The following is a 19,144-nucleotide window of genomic DNA, read 5'->3' on the forward strand; positions in this document are numbered from 1 at the left end:
TTTATTTTATACAATTTGGGAGTGTTATTTTTTACACGTTTGCTGTATTATAAATTTTTAATTTCGCCTAATAAACGTTTTAATAAAAAACAAAAATTATGAATATATATCTTGAATGCAGATATTCACGAGGGTAAAAGGTGACTACTCTCAGTTTCAAAATAACTAACTATTCCAAATCAGATTTAAAGTGCTGTTTAATATGGAAGCCTAAGAAAATGAAATGTGTACATAATCATATATCTCATATATATATATATATATATATATATATATATATATATATATATATATATATATATATATCTATATATATATATATATCTTTACATTTCGCAATTCAGTTTTTTGTCCCACTACAAAATAAAAACATAAAAACCTCCAATTGCAAGTTTAAATCTGACAATTTGGAATATTCTTCTCAGAATTGTGAGTTAGCACCTTGCAATTTTATGTCTATATCTCACAATTCGGATTTGCGAGGGGAAAAAAGTCAGAATTTTGAGATAAAAACACAGAACTGTGTATTAATTGATACTGTTAAAAGCTGCAATTACCTTTTTTATGTTTTTCTATCGCTTGGCAGAAACAAGCATCCATAGTTTAAATATGATAATGCATTAAATGTATTTATTTGGCAGAAGCAACCATGTATTAAGGTCTATTTTATCAGTTCCCTGTGAATCGAACCTATGACTGTTGCTAGCACCATTCTCCTTCAGTTGAGCTATTGGAAGAATATGAGTGCATGCTAGTATAAATTAAACATGTTAGACACTTTGAGTGTTCACTCTCTCTATCTACCCCTTGTGCCAGTCTCTTTTTCATTCTCTCCGTTCATCTGACTCTCAGCTCAGGTCTGCTGGAGCAGGGATAATACAGGACCTGTTCCCCAGAGTCTCCTGCATCAGCACACTGGACATCTCAGACAATGGTGAGACATCTAACTGAATAAATGAAAGGAAACTTTTGTCTGCTCCCACCGACCTTCAGCATGTCTCTTTCCCCTCAGCTGCATTTGCTTCAGTGGCTATTGACACTGCCTGTACTTTTCTGTGTTCATTTCAGGGCTGGATGCTGATCTTCTCTGTGTAATTCCTGCCTTCTCCAGACACCCGTCCCTCAAACACCTGCTCCTGGGCAAGAACTTTAACATCAAGGGCAGGTACTTGTTCCCAGACTGAGAGAGACAAACAGTACAGAGCAGACAGTGATATATGTATACATTTATTTGTTTGGCAGAAGCGTGTATCCAAAGTGACTTACAAACTAGTATTTAGACTGCGGGGCCAGGCTGCCTGAAGCAGTTTGAAGATAAGTGCCTTGCTTAAAGGTTCAATACATCTTTATTCTCTGTCGGCAGCACCTGTGGCATGCTGCCAATTACCGAAAAACTAAAAATGTGTTTACAGTTGTGCACTTACAATGGAAGCCTTGCAGGCAGACGGGAAATGTGAAACTCTTTGTCAAAGCACTTACATGACTTCTACAGTAAAAATATTATTTGAGCTTTCTAAATGGTCTAAATTGTCAATTTGAAAAGGGACAAGTTTTCTAGGATGGTGAAAATAGATTTTTAACAATATAAAACTTTCAAAGCAAAATTACAGTGAGCTCTGAGGTTAAAAATGGATGGTATATGTTTCTGTTGAAGCCATCAGTTAACATAATTACAATATCATGTTAGAAGAAAATCATATTTAACTGACAAATTCCAGGTGCAGAAGTACAATACATCTAATCCTGAGAAGAAACATCCACCAATCAGAGAATTGCAGCAAACAAAATGTCACTTAGTCTGTCTCTGTGTACTCAAAGGCTTCTTATATATAAGTCTTACACACATATATAGTGTGTATGTGTATATATATATATATATATATATATATATATATATATATATATATATATATATATATACATTTATGTACACTACTATTCAAAACTTCAAAGGTCAGTTTAAGAAATAGCAAAGATGCATTAAATTAATCAAAAGTGACAGTAAATACATTTGTTACAAATATTTTTTACTTTTTGTTAAAAGAAAACAATATAAATTTCCACAAAACTGTTAGGAAGCAACATTGATAATTCACAATGAAAACATTAATATCGATCATTAAACATAGACTAAATTATATTTTAATGCAATGCAATTTAATTTTTTTTCAAAATATGCCAGATGAATTGCTTTTATACTAATAAATGACAGTAAAACAGTTTGCAGTGGTTCATGGTGTTATTTGTGGATTTTTTTTTTTAAGTTGACTTTGACATGAAAATAAATGAGAAAATATTTCCAGAATTAAAACTGCTGAAAAAGGGCAGTCACTGTTTCGCTCTATTCTGATTATATGCTAATGATGTCATTCCTTTGGGTGGAGTTTAATCCATGTAAACAGTACATTATGGCTGTTAGGTCACCTCCTTTCCATGTTCCTACATCTCAAATTCGGTTTTCGTTTTTTGTAATAAATTTTTAAAATTAAGGGATTATTGGAAATGATGTTCTGTGATAATCAACAGCATGTCATAGAGTAGATGTTGACAGAGTTTACGTAGAGTACACAGATTAACAGATATCTACTCTGAGACAGGCAGTTGAGGTAAGCAGGTTAGAAAAGTCTGTGAAACCGTCTGCAATCACAAACTGAATGTAGGAGGCTCACAGGGAGGCAGAGGATACACCGGGGGAGGTGTGGGAAGTGTCATTAATCTTGGAGTTGATGGCGTTTATAGGTGTGTGTGTGTCTGTGTGTGTGTAAATCCTGCTATTTCCTGTGCTTGCAGGGTTCTGGATGAGGTTCTGCAGAAACTAGTGCATCTTGTGCAGGAGGAAGAGTGTGTGAGTGTTTCTCAAGTGCATACAGTACATACACATGGACATAACACTTTTCTGTACGCACCTTACACACTTTCTGGTTACACAAACAAACACACACACACACACACACACAAACACACAGAGAGTACAAAATCTTTCCTAAGTACAGTACGTTCTGCTGAGTGTATTACAGCACTAGTAGTGATTTATCCGTCCTTCCTTCACTCTCTCTCCTTTCTTTCTAATCTCTCTCCTTCAGGGCACGTAGTCCTCTCACAGCAGATATCGCCTTGCTTGATGAATTATTAAGCACTGTTTTTACAGATCACAGACATTGCAAACTCACACACACATACAAACACCCCCCCCCCCCCCCCCCCCCCTTGCTGCTCCTCTCTCCTGACAGGTCCTGCAGAGTTTGTCTCTGGCTGACTCCAGGCTGCGTTCGAGGGGCACGGTGCTTGTGAACGCCCTCGGCAGCAACGCCTGCCTGAAGAAGGTGGATTTGAGCGGGAATGGGCTCGATGACACAGGAGCAAGAATGCTTAGTAAAGCTCTGCAGATCAACACCACACTTAGGTATTCTGTCATAGGGAGAATAGGTTTACTGCAATATGAATTATAAACAAGATTGTTCAAGATGCTGATTGGTACATACAGCATCCCATGCACATTATAGTACCTGTAGAAGACAGCTATTAACTTTATATGTCAAGGACTAGGGCCAGATTTACTAAACAGGGTGAAATTAAAGAGCCAGATTATATCCATTATGATCAACGCATTACACCAAGAGCAGCGCAAATTAGTGTGGGGTCACAAACGAGGGCCGTTAAATAATGGTGCAAATATAAGTAAATTGCCAACAACAAAGCTTAGTAAATCACCTTGCATTATTCATTTAAATACTGTCCTCCCAGAGAACATGCCTAAATGGGAAGCTCCTACAAATGCATATGAAGAAAGGACAGTTGCAAAATTAACTGTGTCCATGCCTTTTAAATGCTAATTTTTCACTGCATGTGTTTAGTAAATCTCACAGAGGGTTTGCACTGGCTAAATTTGGCCCTAGATCTTCTAATGATATTCTTGTCCATAGAAAGCTTTGCAGAATTCTGCAAAATTCTGATCTAATTTACGACGTTCTATATCCTGTGCACTTGCCGTTTTTTTTTTGCTAATTTGCTAATGGAGATATCCCTTGGCATTTATGATTTTGTAACACTGTCTTTTTAGGTTTTTATAATCTACCAGTCTATCAAATAATATGAAATGGTTTGACTGCATGTTTCACACATTTAAAATAAAATAAAATAAAATAAATAATAATAATAATTAAAAGCTAAAAAACAAAAGGCAAATTAATAATGTGTGGATGTTCATAAATACTTCCATAAGCTTTTATGGAATAAAACTGAACCTTAACAATTTTACAGTCAACTGATTCCGCAATCAACAATATTGACAATGACCCTAATTCTATTCTCTTTTTAACACATTTGACTATACTCAGAATTCATCAGATTTTTCCTCAAAATCAGTACAGAAAATGTACAAAATGTATGCAGACTGCCTTTCTGGCGATTTTATTAGCAATAAATAATGCATAGTGGTTTAAAATAAGACTGTCATGGTTTGTTTCTTTCTTTTAGGAGTGTGACGTGGGATCGAAATAACACAAGTGCTACGGGTTTCCAAGATGTGGCTCGAGCCCTAGAACAGTATGACACACACACTCTCACATTCATATCATGCACACTCCTCAATACACACTCACCCATGTGAGCACTGACTCACTCATCTCTTTGGAAACTTATTCACAGCATTCTGTTACTGGGAAAAAATAAGAACTTCAGTCCATGACTACATGAAGCTGTCTGTGATTGCACAGTCTTTCATCACCTCCCTGACATTGCCTGTGATGCACAATTAGAGCATTGTTCTGGAAACATCTCTCATCCTCGGAGATCTACACAAACATTATTTAATGCAGAAACTTTTTTGTAGACTTGAACTTGCATTCAGTGGACTGTAATCATTGTGAGAAAGTTGTTCTCAGTGCAGACTGCTTTGAAAAGTGTTGAAAGAAACTACTTGGTTAAAAGTTAAATAGAATGAAAACTAGAAAAACAACTTGTTTCTGTGACACAAATAGATGGTGTCTAACATTTTCCAGCTTCCTGGAGCTTATTCTTCTCTTTTGTGTTGCGATGTTTGGGGGAAACTTTTATCCTGCTTCTCGATGGTCTTCTGCTCTCTCCTCAGTAACTTCACTCTGCAGTACATGCCTATCCCGCTCAGTGATGTCACACAAGCATACCGTAGCGCCCCCGAAAGGACAGAACAGGCACTAACCAAGGTAAGAATGCTTCAAAATTCAATGTGAAAAGGCTATATAATTTATTTTATTCCACATATAATGATGTATAATGATAAAACATTACCCTATACCTATAGAAATAAACAGGATTTTATACTTTTGTACATTGAAGACCTCTATGCGTACGACCTGTGTTTCTGATTGACTACCTTTTTTAGGTGAAATGAATAACAGCTTATGGATTGTATGTTTGCCTTTAGAGTCCAAGATAAGTGGTACTGCCCAACTGTTAAATAACAGCCTCTATAGAAAACCTGCACTACATGACAAGTGACAAGTTCACAAAAAGATCTGTGGTGAAACATGACACACAAACTATTAAAGTCAGACTGAAATTATAAGGGCATTGGTAACAGTAAACTTCAGCCACTTCTTTGTAATGCTGGGAGTGTTCAAAGGGCTATACAGAGTCACGGTTGAAAAATGGCACAACATATATATACAGTATAGCTTTCCTATCTTCTTCCTATCTTATCGATCCTCTCTGGAATGCTTGATTCTGATTGGTCAATCACGGAATTTAGCAGTCAGATTTTATCATAATGACCCCCCCCCCTTTAAATATTAAGTCAATTAATCTTAGTTTTGAGTGAGCTTAGTCCCCACAATCATGAATACTTGGTTACATCCTTGGAAATCATAGTAGAGGGGACTTACTTATTTCAAAAGTACAAGCTAAATCTGTTTTTGCATGATATGACCCCTTTAAATATCCATAAATCTGTGTGTCCGGCTGTTTTGAGATTAACAGTCTCAAGGCAGTGAAATGTTTATGCACACGTTTAATGAGCCCAGAGATATGAAACTTTTACAAGGTCATCGCTGAGAGAGGGACACAGCAGACAATGCATTTATCTTTCATTAAGTCGCAACATAATTGCAATCATTTCCACACGACTGCATGGCTTATCTGAGCATCAGTGTTCTTTTCTTTGTCATTAATGAATATTGTCTCCTTCACTCTGTCTGTCTGTCTTTCCTGTGTTTTCTCAGATCCAGAGAGCTTTGTTAAGGAATAACCAGACTCAGCGTTTCTCTCAGAAACAGGCGCTTCGGTTGCATCAGGGCCTGGTCACTAGTACCGCAGAACAGGTAAAGACCACTTCATATTCCTGTGTTCCTGTGGCTTAGTGGTAGAGCACTGCGTTAGCAGTGCAAAAGGCCATGGGTTTGATTCCCAGGGAGCACACATACTGGTAAAAAAAAAAATATATAGCCTGAATGCACTGTAAGTCACTTTGGATAAAAGCATCTGCTAAATGTATATGTTTACTACTAATGCAAATTCAACTTATTGACTCACACCTCTAGTATGTGATCATGCTGGTGATGGGTCAGAGTTTGGGTCAGTTCTATTTCAGTTCTGCCAGTTTGGATTAATTGAGTTTAATTGGTGGCTTAATTGCAAGTGCTATTTCTATGCCTTTCCTGTAATATGTGATTTAAAATGGACTCAACTAAAACCCTGAAGTGTCAGAGACATATTCCCAGGTCAAATGGCACTCTGGGGGTTTTTGTGGAAGCAGAATTACACAATTATGCCATTTAAATTCTCTTTATCACTTAAAAGTTGTAGTGCAATATTTCAGTGAATATAGGAGGTTCAAAATGATCTAAAAAGTGTTCCTGAACACTTACCCTATCTACGATTGTTAGGTCTAATATGTGCTACCATTTAAAAGTTTGGGGTAAGTAAGATTTTTTTTAATCACTTGCAAGGACAAAATTGATTTATTTTTCAATAAATGCAGTTTTTTTCTATTCATAAAAGAATCCTGAAAGAATGTATCACAGTTTCCACGAAAATATTAAGCAGCACAAATGTTTTCAACACTGATAATAATAAGAATTTTTTCTTGAGCACCAGATCAGCAAATTAGAATGATTTCTGAAGGATCATGTGACACTGAAGACTGGAATAATAACTCGTGAAAATTAAAATATATTAAAATAGAAAATATGTGTTTTAAATTGTAAGACTTCCTTATTAAATAAATGGAGCTTTGGTGAGTGATTTCTTTCAGAAAACATTTTAAAAAATATTACAGACCCCCAAACTTTTGATTAGTAGTGTACCTGAAGAGAGGAATTCTATTGTCATTCCTATTTATCTAAATTGCAGTTACAGAGTGTTCATGTTTACATTCTTTGGATGGTTAACCTGGGAATGGATTGGTTATACTGGTCTCTACACAAACTGGTACAAGAGAAAGTTTCCACCTTCAAAAAATTACATGCATGTGTTGTGTTTGTGACAGAGCATCTCTTTCACATGCTAATGTGATTTCTGACTGATCTTACTGTGTATTCTTGAATCAAACTCACACAGAGATCTCACTCTCCCTTCTCTCTCTGTTGCTCTCGCTTGCTTGCTTTCTCTGTCTGTCACTTTCTTTCTCTCTCTGTCTCTTTCTTTCTGTCCTGCTGCTGTCCCAGGTGATGGAGCGTCTGTGTGTGCGCGTGCAGCAGCAGGTGTGTGTGTTGAGAGGAACAGGTGAAGGGGAAGAGCTACAGGCTGCCAGGCAGGTCCTCAAGGAGGCCAGGAACTCTCGAGCTGTGAGTGTGTTTGTGTATTTACCTGTCAAATGCACAACCTCTCTTCTTTATTTTTTATTATGACTGTTTTCCACACAGCAGTAGTCATCAAACCTAAGAAAACACAAATAGAACTTTTATTCAGCAAGGATGCATTAAATTGATTAAAAATCAAAGACATTTATTTTGCTTAACATATGCTTTTTAATATACATTGCAGATGGCTACATGGTAATATTCAGTCAGGTGTTATTTATGTGCTGTGTGAAAAATGCAGATATTCGAGTGTTTTCTGTTTATTAATTTAAGAAACTTTAAAGCTCCACTACTATCGCTTTTATGAGTGAACATTAAAGGTTAAAGACAAATCACCTGCATGAGTTTTATGTAACAGAATCCTCATAGCGGTCATTGAGAGAGAGTGAGAGATCATGACTGGTGTGTGAATTATGTCTGCACTGTCCTCTAGCTGTACCCCTCGCTGTGTGAGCTGGCCCACGTGCTGTCAGTGGACGGTCCGGTGAGACAGAGGCTGGACTCTCTGGCTGGAGAACTCGCCAAAGCAGCTGATAAAGAACTACAGGTGCTTCAGCCTGATTTATATCTGCTTTCTTGTTCTGATGGACTTGAAAGGAGTGATGGATGACTGATGGTTGATCTGTGCAGGTCATTGTGGACTCCATGGTGTCTCTGTGCCGGGAGCTATGTCCGCTTTCTTGTGCCGCAGCGGAGTGTCTCTCTCCTCCCCTCTCCTCCATCTCTGAGCGAGTGTCCATCCCTCGTTCGTCCATCCGCACTGCTCTGATGGAGAGAGCAGCTCAGGACATCAACAGAGCTCTGGAGTAAGAAAGGAGGGTGTTGAGTTGTTGATGTTTTTGAAATTAATACTTTGAGAATTATACCAAAGTCCTTTTTTGAAGTCAGTTCAGTCGGCGGTCATCTTTATGATGCCCCAGGCAGCAGCTTTCAAAACAGCTGTCTACTTGAATGAGTAATGACAGAAATCTCCAAAACGGTTTTGCACGCTTAGTCTAATCTGTAGTGGGGCTTGCCTTTTTGTTATATTGGTGTAAACTCAAGAAATTGAATAAAGTTTGTAACTAAAATGTGTGTAGTTCATAGAAAAAAAGTACATGTAGAGGCCGCAAAGCAACAAAATGTCATTTCAATGAAATATTTATTTCAATGACATGCTCTAAAATGTTTTTTTTTTCTGTCTCCCATCTCTCTCACTCTTAGGGAGGTCAAGCTGTCTGTGGTCTCATATCTCACTAACTCCATTGTGGACCAGATCCTACAGGAGCTTTATGCCACACACAAAACCCTGGTACTACAAATGAATTTCTCTCTCCATTCGTCTGTTCATTCTGAACACGTGCACAAGCATCGCTCTTCCTCACGCATCTGTTCGTCATCGCAGCTCCGGCAGGTTTCACAGATGAGACGGCTGGAAGATGGGGGAACAGCCAGGCGCACACACAGACATGCTGACATACTGGATGTTGTGGAGGATGACTTTGGCATCAGCATAGTGAGTGTGTTACGTGAATCACTCACAACTGACTCATTGGTGGTATTCAGAGTATCTGTCATCTCTTGTAACTCAGCGGTTTTGTCATCTGCTCAGTTCTCAGTCACTTCTATCGTTTCTGCACACAGGACACAATCGCCATTAAAAAACGCAGCTCCAGGACCAGACGCATTCGTCCCGTGTCCAACAGACTCAGTGAGTCACACGCACGTTATGTAGGATGAAACCAGGACTATCATTCATTTTTTAGTTGAACACTCATTCAAGTGCTTTCAAGTCATGTATACTTATAGTGTGTATAAATTTTTCATTTAAAACCCATTCATTCTTTATATCATATTTTTAGCTCAATTTCATTTATAAAACTTATTTAACCTTTATTAGGTATGTCATTTTAGCATGTTAATTTAGTGTTTCAATTTGTAATTAACTGTAAAAATACAAATGGGTTTAATAAATTCATATACTTAATTGTGCTCTATGAGAATTAAAAAATTAACGGAATAGTTCACTCAAAAATGGAAATTTGATGGAAATTTACTCACCCTCAGGCCATCTAAGATGTAGATGAGTTTGTTTCTTCAGGAGAAAAAATTTGGAGAAATTTAGGATTAGATCACTCGCTCACCGATGGATCCTCTGCAGTGAATGAGTGCCGTCAGAAAGAGAGTTCAAACAGCTGATAAAAACAATCCTGTTCATAATGAGTCCATAATCCACAATAACGCTTCCTCTAGTTAAAAAGCCCATCCCTGCATTTGCTTGTGAATGGTGCTTGATCTGTGCATATTTCTCCTCTGATTCACTTTTTTCACTGGAGAAAGTAATATTATGGATAGCCGGAAACAGTGGTTTGAAGTTAAAAAAACATCTTAATGATGGATTTGTTTATTACAAACATGTGTCTTATAGATGAGTTACATTATTTGTGGATTACTGTGATGTTTTTATCAGCTGTGTAGACTCTCATTTTGACGGCACCCATTCACTGTAGAGGATATTTTGGTGAGCAATTGATGAAATTCTAATTCTGATGAAAAAACAAACTCATCCACATTTTGGATGGCCTGAGGATGTATACATCTTCAACAAATGTTCTTTTTTGAGTGAATAATTCCTTTATAAATAGCACTGATAAATAAATCAAACAATATATTGACTTTTTTGTTTATTCAGTGCTTTTGTCTGCTACAGTAATATCTTTTGCTGATAATTTCTCAGGAGATATAGTGCATATGATTATTTGTGATCGATTCTATTAATCAAACAAATAGCATATCATATAATTAATTTGATGTGATTCACTCTCCTTCAGGTCTAGGTGATGACCCCAACTCTTCACCTTTAGTGTCCACTCCTCAGACATCTGCTCCCCTTTCACGCTCAGCATCATGGGAAGGTCTGTCCACCCTGCCCACACAAGGTTCACCTCTGCGTCATGTGACCCATGTCAGACCGCGTCCACCACGAAGGCACAGGACTCCACACGCTCCTTTTGAGACAGTAAGAACCAGCACCATTTCCAGTATTGCCACACCAATACAAATTTTTATCTATCTTTATATAGTATTTTAAAATAAAAAAACAAGGTAAATAAAAAAGTAAAGGTCACAAAATGATGGCTGTTTCAGGCTTGGCCTCAAATCTTATATTAGTCACATATTCATTTCATATATATATATATATATATATATATATATTCTTTATATTATATATATATATATATATATATATATATATATATATATATATATATATATATTATATATATATATATATATGGTCAATATTGCCTTCAATTCAGTTTAATAGATACACTTGGCAACGAGTCTTATACTGGGGCCTTAGTTGGCGTACTGTGGGAAAACATAATCCCATCAAACTGAATTCTCTTATTTTACCTGTAATTAAATCTGCTGCAGAAATAGTCGTGTTTAAATTTGCAGAGGCATCCCTTATCATGTTGTTGTTGAATCACTTGTATCCCCTGCAGTCTCTTTGAAGCTTCTATTATTCATTTGACTAGAGAACGAAGCAGTTCTGGATTCGAAAAGAGAGAAAACACACACACACACACACACACACTCACACTCACAAATTTTTAATCATGTTTTCTATTTTAAAATGTAGCTGAATCTATTACATAGAATCACTCAGTAATGTATTTCATGCAGCACTGTTTTATAATTATAACTATATAACTGTAAGTATACACTACCATATATTGGAAGTTTATAACAAAATATTCCAATGTATGCAGTACATTCAAAAATATGCAATATATAAGTTGATTGAGACCAATTATGATTTTTATGAGAGTGGGCAGTCACTGTGTTTTCCCATGATTCTCGTTTCCCTGGTAACAGCAACTTCTCTGATTTGCTTCAGGATTGATGGTAGTGTGAGATTTCTTTGGGAATTCTGCAATTAAATATGATTTGTTGTAAATGAAGTCAAAATCGCACTGATTTATGGATGCTACATGATGTATTCTTCAAAAATATACAAAAAAAAAAAACAAACAGATTAATCGACAGCTATTCAAGATGTTAACAAGAGAAGGAGGGGGGTGATTTTAATCACGTTCTCTTGTTAGCGTGATTGTTCTCAGAAATCTGTCTGAACACAGGCACAGATGTTTTCTGCAGGGTCTCCAGAATTACAGAATCAAACATTAAAGGCTGTCTCCTTTTCAATCACTTCTGATCAGTCTGCCTGCAAGCTGTGTCTTTGTAATGTCTCTTGATCAAATTAATGCATTGACATAACATGGATGAACAAATCCCAGATGGTAAGATACAGTACCATGACAGCATCATCCACTAACACAAATTTAGAGAGATGATCTACTCCATTCCCAGTCATCAATAGCACACATCATCATCATCATTATTTCTCTTGTCGTCCTGTAGCACTGCTCGGAGAATGGAGGAGTATCTCTACTGGATGATGGACTGCCTGACTTCTACACCAAGAGAGTTTTACCAGATAGGTGCTTCCATGCTGAACTTTTCTGTGTAGTAATGAACTCTAACAATGAGGGTGTCACATCTGCTCACTTTTTAAAGGTCGAAGGCATATGGGCATGCTAAAAATGTGGACGTTATCTTATCTCTGACACCCTGACTTTCTGTCCTGCAGTCAGCTGTCATCCCACCATCACGCTCAGGCTCTGAGGAGGAAGAAAAGACGCAGTGTGTTGTCAATTTTTTCTGGATTCAGAAAGAACCGAAACTCGACCATATCATATCAGGAGCCAGACCCTACAGGAAGGGGCGGGGCCTGTGGGGAGGAATGTCGCACTAAGTGAGTCATTCGTATTTTAATATAAAATAATTTATAATACACTACTGTCCAAAATGTTATTACATTTTAAAATAACTACGTTTTAATATATTTTAAATTGCAATTTATTCCTGTGACTGAATATGCAATATTATACATGTGTTTACTGTCACTTTGGATTAATTTAATGTGTCTTTGCTAAATAAAAGTATTAATTTCTTTAAAAAAAAATTCTTACTGACACCAAACTTTTGAACTGTAGTGTGTACTGTATATAATAAATAAATTATTCAAAAGTTTGGTGTCAGTAAGAATTAAAAAAAAATAATAATAATTATATAAATTGGATTACATCAATAAATCAGACAACATAAATCAAACTCTTAATGTTATTTTCCTTTTATCTGATGCTCTCTCAGTATCGCCACTGAGAATGTGTACTCCTTGAATCAACACCCAAAGGATCGTGGGAGGTTAGACCTAGACACTGAGGGCACCAATGGGAGGCTGGTAGGGCCTGGTGTTCAGAGGACCCCTCAGCTCTCAGCACGGCCCGTTCAGGGTATACCCCGGCCGGGAATGATGGGAATTAGCCCCTCTTGCTTCTCACAGAGACAGGTAAAGTTCACCACATTACATAATTTAAAATCCAGTTCAGTTCTTGAATTTCAGTTGAATTTGAATTGAGATTGCAAACAGGATCCAGAATTCTAATTCTAATTTGTAGAATTAAAATGAAATTACATTCAAATAAATACTTATTATTCCTTTGGCCATTTTCTGAAATATTAGATTATATTAATAATCAATTCTTGAAATGCCACCTGTAGAAATGCATGTGTAATTTATACACATCATATGTTATTATATGTAATAAATAACATTAAATATTTAGTTTTATTTTATTTCATGGACTTTCTTCCTAAGAATCCTATAAATAAATAAGTATTTTAAAATCTAAAATCAATGTGGGACATTTTGTTGTGCGATATGAAAAATGTTTTAATCTTTTCATGTGCGTGGTTGTTTTGATATTGAAATTTGATGTTGCTTGTCGTTCGAATTCCAATTCGACAGTCCATATTCAGATTCCACGTCAGTTCAGGTTCTACATCACAATTTGAAGCAAAGCCAGAGCAAATTGAATTTATGCCAACGCTGGTACACAGACTATGTGATATTTATTTATTCATTCACAAAATGGTGCAGGTAGTGTTGAGAATTGTTTTTAATAGTGTGTAATATAATGTTAGCATCACTTGTTTTTGATCGATTCGAAAATGAATTAAATATGAATTTAATGAGCATAATGACATGTTTAACACAATCTCTCACCCTCTGTCTCTCTGTTCCCTGCAGTCACCTGATTACAGTGAGGTGTTCGGCTCATCAGAAGAGATTGGATACAAAGAGCATGAGATGGACCGGCATTCAGATATCATTTCTAAAAGGCACACACCATCTCTAGACAGACAGTCAGAATCAGGAAGACAAGAATCACAGTCAGACAGCCAGAAAAAGGCAGACAATATAATGGACCCTCAGCTGCTGGAAACCAGAAAAAGACCCGAGCCGCCACCTCAGAGCACCAAGCCGAGCTTGGCTAAGACACGGCAGTGCCATCTGGAGGAGAGCTCTGGTACTGCATATCCTGTCATTAGTTGTCATTGGCCATTCATTTTAGTGAATCGTGAATCAATCTGATAACTAGTTTTAATAAGCATTTTACACTATATAACTTTCTAAATGAACAGTATGAACAGTCATGGTCATTATATGTTGTCCCTAGATAAATCTACTGAGGATTCTGGAGAACTGAGGGAGAAGGATGAAGAAAAAGAAGACAGGAGACATGGAGAAGACCAAAAACCAGAAGGACAGACTCCACCCATCCCTGAAAAGGTGTTTGGGTCATAGTATCTTTGTGTCTGTGACTTAAAATGACAATGCTTGTGAGTGGAAGTGTGTCTTTATTCTCGTAGAAACATGTATGATTAAAACAGCTTTTGATTATATAATTCTTTTCAGCCATGCTATTATTCACCTCACACGTCTCCCATTGGCTCCTCAACACAAGACGTGGCCAATGAGAATCAGCCTCCAGCTGCTCCGCCCCCCTCTGCTAAGCCTGTGTTTCATTCTGCTTCAGTAGATTCTGCATTGCTTCAAGGTAATTCAGAAAATAATTGTTATAATGTGATACTGGCAGTCGTATTTAATGTTTCATAAACTTTCTGAAGATTTTCTAAAGCAATTTAATAATCATATATACTTTGTAAGTGTGTGTATATATATTTTTTTTTTTTTTTTTTTTTAAAAAAAAAAAAGTTTGTGTGTGTGTGTGTGTGTGTGTGTGTGTGTGTGTGTGTGTGTGTAAAAAAAATGCTTTCACAGCATATCTGACATTAACACTTTATACCACACTTTAGAAAACAGAATGAAACATTAATATCAAATTTGATATTAATAGTGCACACTTATGTTGCACTTACTTGTATTGAGTATAATATTAAGTGATTGCATTGTAAATTTTCACTTTTCTGTGACTTCCAAGTTTAAAAAACCCTGATGTAGAGAATATCTGATGTTTGTGTTGGGTCAGGTGACGAAGTCAAAAGCAGCCCTGGAGGTCCCATGAAACCATATCGAAACAGGAAAGCAAACTCGTGTGACACAGGTACAAACTTCAAATCCATTTTGAGCATGCAAGGAGGGTCCACATTCACCATATGCTGCTCTAGCATGCTTTCATCAACTCATCCTTACTTGTATGATCCTATCCCTCCCTCTGTGTGCCCCCTGTATTCATCCCCTAGGAATGGAGCAGGATACCCGCAGTGATCTGGAAAGATCCTCAGATCGCAAACCCCCTGTGAAAAAACCTAGACTCCCTCCAAAACGAAATATGTCCTTGGATTTCCCCGGTACTGTGCTGTTTTGTGTGTGTATGTGCTGCTCGGAAGCATCCAGCAGTTTTATTGGATAGCCTGACTGGAAAGTTCCCCAGTAATTAGAGGAAATCTTTCCAGTATTACATGTGAATGTGTGCAAGCATGCACCTGTCCGTGTTTGTGTGTCCACAGACAGATGGCTCAGAGTTGACCTTTAACAAAGCCAGATTAGTAAACGGGTAACGCAAGTAGGACATCATTCACTTCTTTTTCTCTCTCTCTATTCCTCTGTTTATCTCTGCAGGTCATCAGAGTTCGGAGCCAAGCAATGCTGAAGCGTCATGACAACCATTTGAGCCAAAGCTCTGTGAAAACAGAGGGTCATTGTGATGCTGAGAGGAGAGAGAGGGAGAGATATGATCAGATGAATTTGCACCTTGATGAATTCATAAAGACTCTTGCTTTCTTTTGCATATTCTTGCTTACTCAAGTGAGTCATTTTGCATCCCCTCCTGCTTTTACTTAACCATCATTCTCAACCTTCTGCACTTAACTACGATTCCTTTATTTCACTCTCTCTCTCCGTCTCTCCCTCTCAGTCTTCTGACAATCTTTGAAATAAAGGAACTTTTTGCTACAGTATTTACCTTTAAAACCATAGAATGATATTTTGTAAAGTATAATATATAACCAGAACCAATATTTGCACTAATCATTGCTTGAATTCTCATTTGGTTTGGTGGATGTACCTCCCTCTCATGTCCGGCGTTACCCACGTGAAGTTTTGTAGTGTGTGACAAACTTATTCTTATCATTTTCTGTCTACTCGATCAATATCATTAGCAGTATTACTGTTGTCTTAATCAGGCATTGTTTATGCAACTGGATAAATGTCTAAGAGTTTGCTGGCCATAAATGAGCTTTATTTTCTACTAAATGTGATTGAATGAATAAACACTGAATATTACAGTTACTGTTGTTCTTTTTTACTCAGTGAATAGCCTTTCGCAGACATATAATAATACCATGACAATTTATTACTATATTATTGAATATTTACCAAATTTTATATTTACATAATACTACAAGATACTTCAAGAGTATCATGTTACAAGTCCAAAAACATTGTATTAACAGGGTAACGTCAAAAACACCATGGTAATACCACCAGATTTACATGATACTCCTAGGTACTTCAAATAATGTCATGGTATTACCATTGCACTGTATGTATTAAACAACTCATGACAATACCGCAGTAGTTATATATATATATATATATATATATATATATAAAGTCATAAAACATATGGGGCAGTAAGATTTTTTTTATTAATATATTTTTTTAAATATGTCTCTAATGCTTAATAAAGAAAAAAAACAGTAAATATTGCAAAATATTACAACAATTTTATTTTAATGTATTTTAAACCATGGTTTTTAACCAATGGTATTAACATAGTATGTCACATGGTAATACCATGGTGTGTTTTAGTATATATTTTTGAAACGGAACCTGACTAAAATCATCTTTATGAACAGACTGTCATTGCCAAGTGAATTTAAGAAAAAAAAAATATTAATAACAGTATATGGATCAATTACTAGCAGTTTAAGAATTATACTGTTTGGCATTTCAAAGCCGTTTTTCAGTCAGATGAAGGTTAAACGGAAGTGGAAACCAAATGCCACTTCTCATAACGGGTTTCTTATTGCCTTTTAATGACACAGGAGGGCAGTAGAAGCCCAAAGCCAAGCAAGCATCTCCTTGCAATGGAAGAGTAATTTTCAAACAGAGATTAAGGAATTTATTTCCTGTGACTGCTGCTTAAATGTCTGTGAGAAACTGTCTCTGAAGAGAATGGTCTATTTATTCTGCCGTATCACATCATGAGGCTTTTTATTTCACTAAATGACCTCTTTGAAGTTAGAAATCACTATCAATTGCAATTTTTTTTTTTTACTCTGTGGCCTCACATTATTAAATCATTTCAACTGAGATTATTAATTCATGTGCATTTATTGAACTATTTGGAAAATGGCTGTATATTGAACTGGATAATGTACAACCAGTCAGTCATTATCTCAATATTTAGTATAGGTATTTAAAAAAAAAAAAATTGCATTAGCAACACAGTAAAACTTTTATTTTACCCAAAGCAAACTTTTATTGCTCAGAGGAGCTCCTTCATGCTCAGGGGACTCAATAGAATTCTCGCTTATATTATGGGTATCAACTTTGTCACAGAGGTTTCTCCTAAAATTCTATTAGAAAACAAGCAAATGAGACAATGCCTGATATGCAGTAAGGGAATAGAGCTATAGCATATAACCTATATATATATATATATATATATATATATATATATATATATATATATATATAAAAACACAGCTCAGATCATTTGCTCTCGGAAGAATTTGTTAAGAAATGTTGGAGTCTGAGAACATACTACATTTATAATAAAAGACCAGATCAGTTGCTTAAAGACTGATGCTCTGTAACCTGGGTGCTGCATGAAAATGGCAGTGTAATACAATCAATCTGCAATCTTTCTTATGTTTAAAATGTAAGAACGACAATAATAATTCATTACATTAATATGTCTTAGATGCATTAGCAAAGCACACAGGTTCACAACAATCATGCCAAGTCACAGGGGATTGTAAGAATATACATAAATCATTTAATTAATGGCCTCTCTAACACACACGAACGCACCGACACCCACTCACACCAGCAGTGGGGGAGGCTGTAAATGAAGTGACGTTAAAGGCAGCTGCATAAACGATGTGACTTAATTAGGGAACAAAGGCCTGTGTGTGGATCAAATATATACATTTATTATCTGTTAATATCATTCATTAAAGCATTACACAACACGCTGTGGTGGTAAGCAAGAACGTGATGCGCCATAATTTTTATTTCTGCAAATATACGAATATGCATATTTTTATTACTAAAACCCTTGTTTTATATGAAAAAAGAAGAAAGCAAGCCCAGCTAGTTTGATTATAACTGCACATGTAAACAGACTTAGTATCAGATTTCATTAAGATTACCATAGTAAAATATATCATATATATCACATTAACTATAGTAAACATGTTAAATGAAACCATCACTCCAGAGTATTTACCATGCCAAACTAATGTAGTGTTGTGTAAGTGCACAATACACACACAAAAATCACAAATTCTTTCTCACAACTTTCACACACTCTTGACACACACTTAATTGGTTCAAACTGAACAGTGAAAAAAGTGAGTAACTCAAGCAGATGGCTGCAATCACACAAAACCAGTACACACCGGAAGATCAGCTTTTACAAGTTGATTTAAGTTTATGAGACAAGAAAGAGGTAAACAATTCATGTATCTTGTGCCTAAAACTTTCCCAACATATCATGAAACTTTACCGACTTATCACATATTTTCTCAGTTTCGCTTCATAATTATCAGTCTGTCAGAGTGTGTAGGAGAGAGTGTTCATATTCTTCATTTTTCGTGTTTGTGTGTGTGGTGTTTTGGTGTTAGGAGGAGGCCAAGGAGCATCATGAAGTATTTATAGATGTAAATTAGCTCCCTGTTTCACTCTCTCAGCCCTTTCAACGCTGCCTCATAATTGGTTTCTTTCCATTGAAAGTCTCCTTAACACCACATGAATCTTGTTATATCCTAATGAGGGAGATTAGAAT

The 19,144-nt window shown here is 36.3% G+C and overlaps 1 protein-coding gene across 3 annotated transcripts in view; it reads left to right on the forward strand.

Annotated features, from left to right (window-relative positions):
• The window catches only part of LOC109109119 (capping protein, Arp2/3 and myosin-I linker protein 3-like), a 48,088-nt gene extending 31,669 nt beyond the window's left edge, over positions 1-16,419 (forward strand). Inside the window, exons 18-40 of one of the 3 annotated variants that reach the window (XM_042777547.1) lie at positions 853-934; positions 1,069-1,165; positions 2,791-2,845; positions 3,231-3,403; positions 4,477-4,545; positions 5,090-5,183; positions 6,198-6,296; positions 7,641-7,760; positions 8,209-8,322; positions 8,406-8,581; positions 8,979-9,066; positions 9,160-9,270; positions 9,399-9,465; positions 10,586-10,773; positions 12,183-12,262; positions 12,412-12,576; positions 12,975-13,173; positions 13,915-14,194; positions 14,345-14,457; positions 14,584-14,725; positions 15,158-15,232; positions 15,372-15,479; positions 15,751-16,419. In XM_042777547.1, coding sequence (XP_042633481.1) covers positions 853-934; positions 1,069-1,165; positions 2,791-2,845; positions 3,231-3,403; positions 4,477-4,545; positions 5,090-5,183; positions 6,198-6,296; positions 7,641-7,760; positions 8,209-8,322; positions 8,406-8,581; positions 8,979-9,066; positions 9,160-9,270; positions 9,399-9,465; positions 10,586-10,773; positions 12,183-12,262; positions 12,412-12,576; positions 12,975-13,173; positions 13,915-14,194; positions 14,345-14,457; positions 14,584-14,725; positions 15,158-15,232; positions 15,372-15,479; positions 15,751-15,791 — 2,736 coding nt within the window. In that variant the 3' untranslated portion in view covers positions 15,792-16,419. Of the gene's footprint in view, positions 1-852; positions 935-1,068; positions 1,166-2,790; positions 2,846-3,230; positions 3,404-4,476; positions 4,546-5,089; positions 5,184-6,197; positions 6,297-7,640; positions 7,761-8,208; positions 8,323-8,405; positions 8,582-8,978; positions 9,067-9,159; positions 9,271-9,398; positions 9,466-10,585; positions 10,774-12,182; positions 12,263-12,411; positions 12,577-12,974; positions 13,174-13,914; positions 14,195-14,344; positions 14,458-14,583; positions 14,726-14,933; positions 15,233-15,371; positions 15,480-15,750 lie in introns of those variants that run through there. The other 2 variants (XM_042777557.1, XM_042777560.1) reach the window with 2 other exon arrangements.
• The last annotated feature ends 2,725 nt before the right edge of the window (positions 16,420-19,144 follow it).

Source organism: Cyprinus carpio, chromosome A2, assembly GCF_018340385.1.
Source record: "Cyprinus carpio isolate SPL01 chromosome A2, ASM1834038v1, whole genome shotgun sequence".
In the NCBI taxonomy this organism is placed as follows: Eukaryota; Metazoa; Chordata; class Actinopteri; order Cypriniformes; family Cyprinidae; genus Cyprinus; species Cyprinus carpio.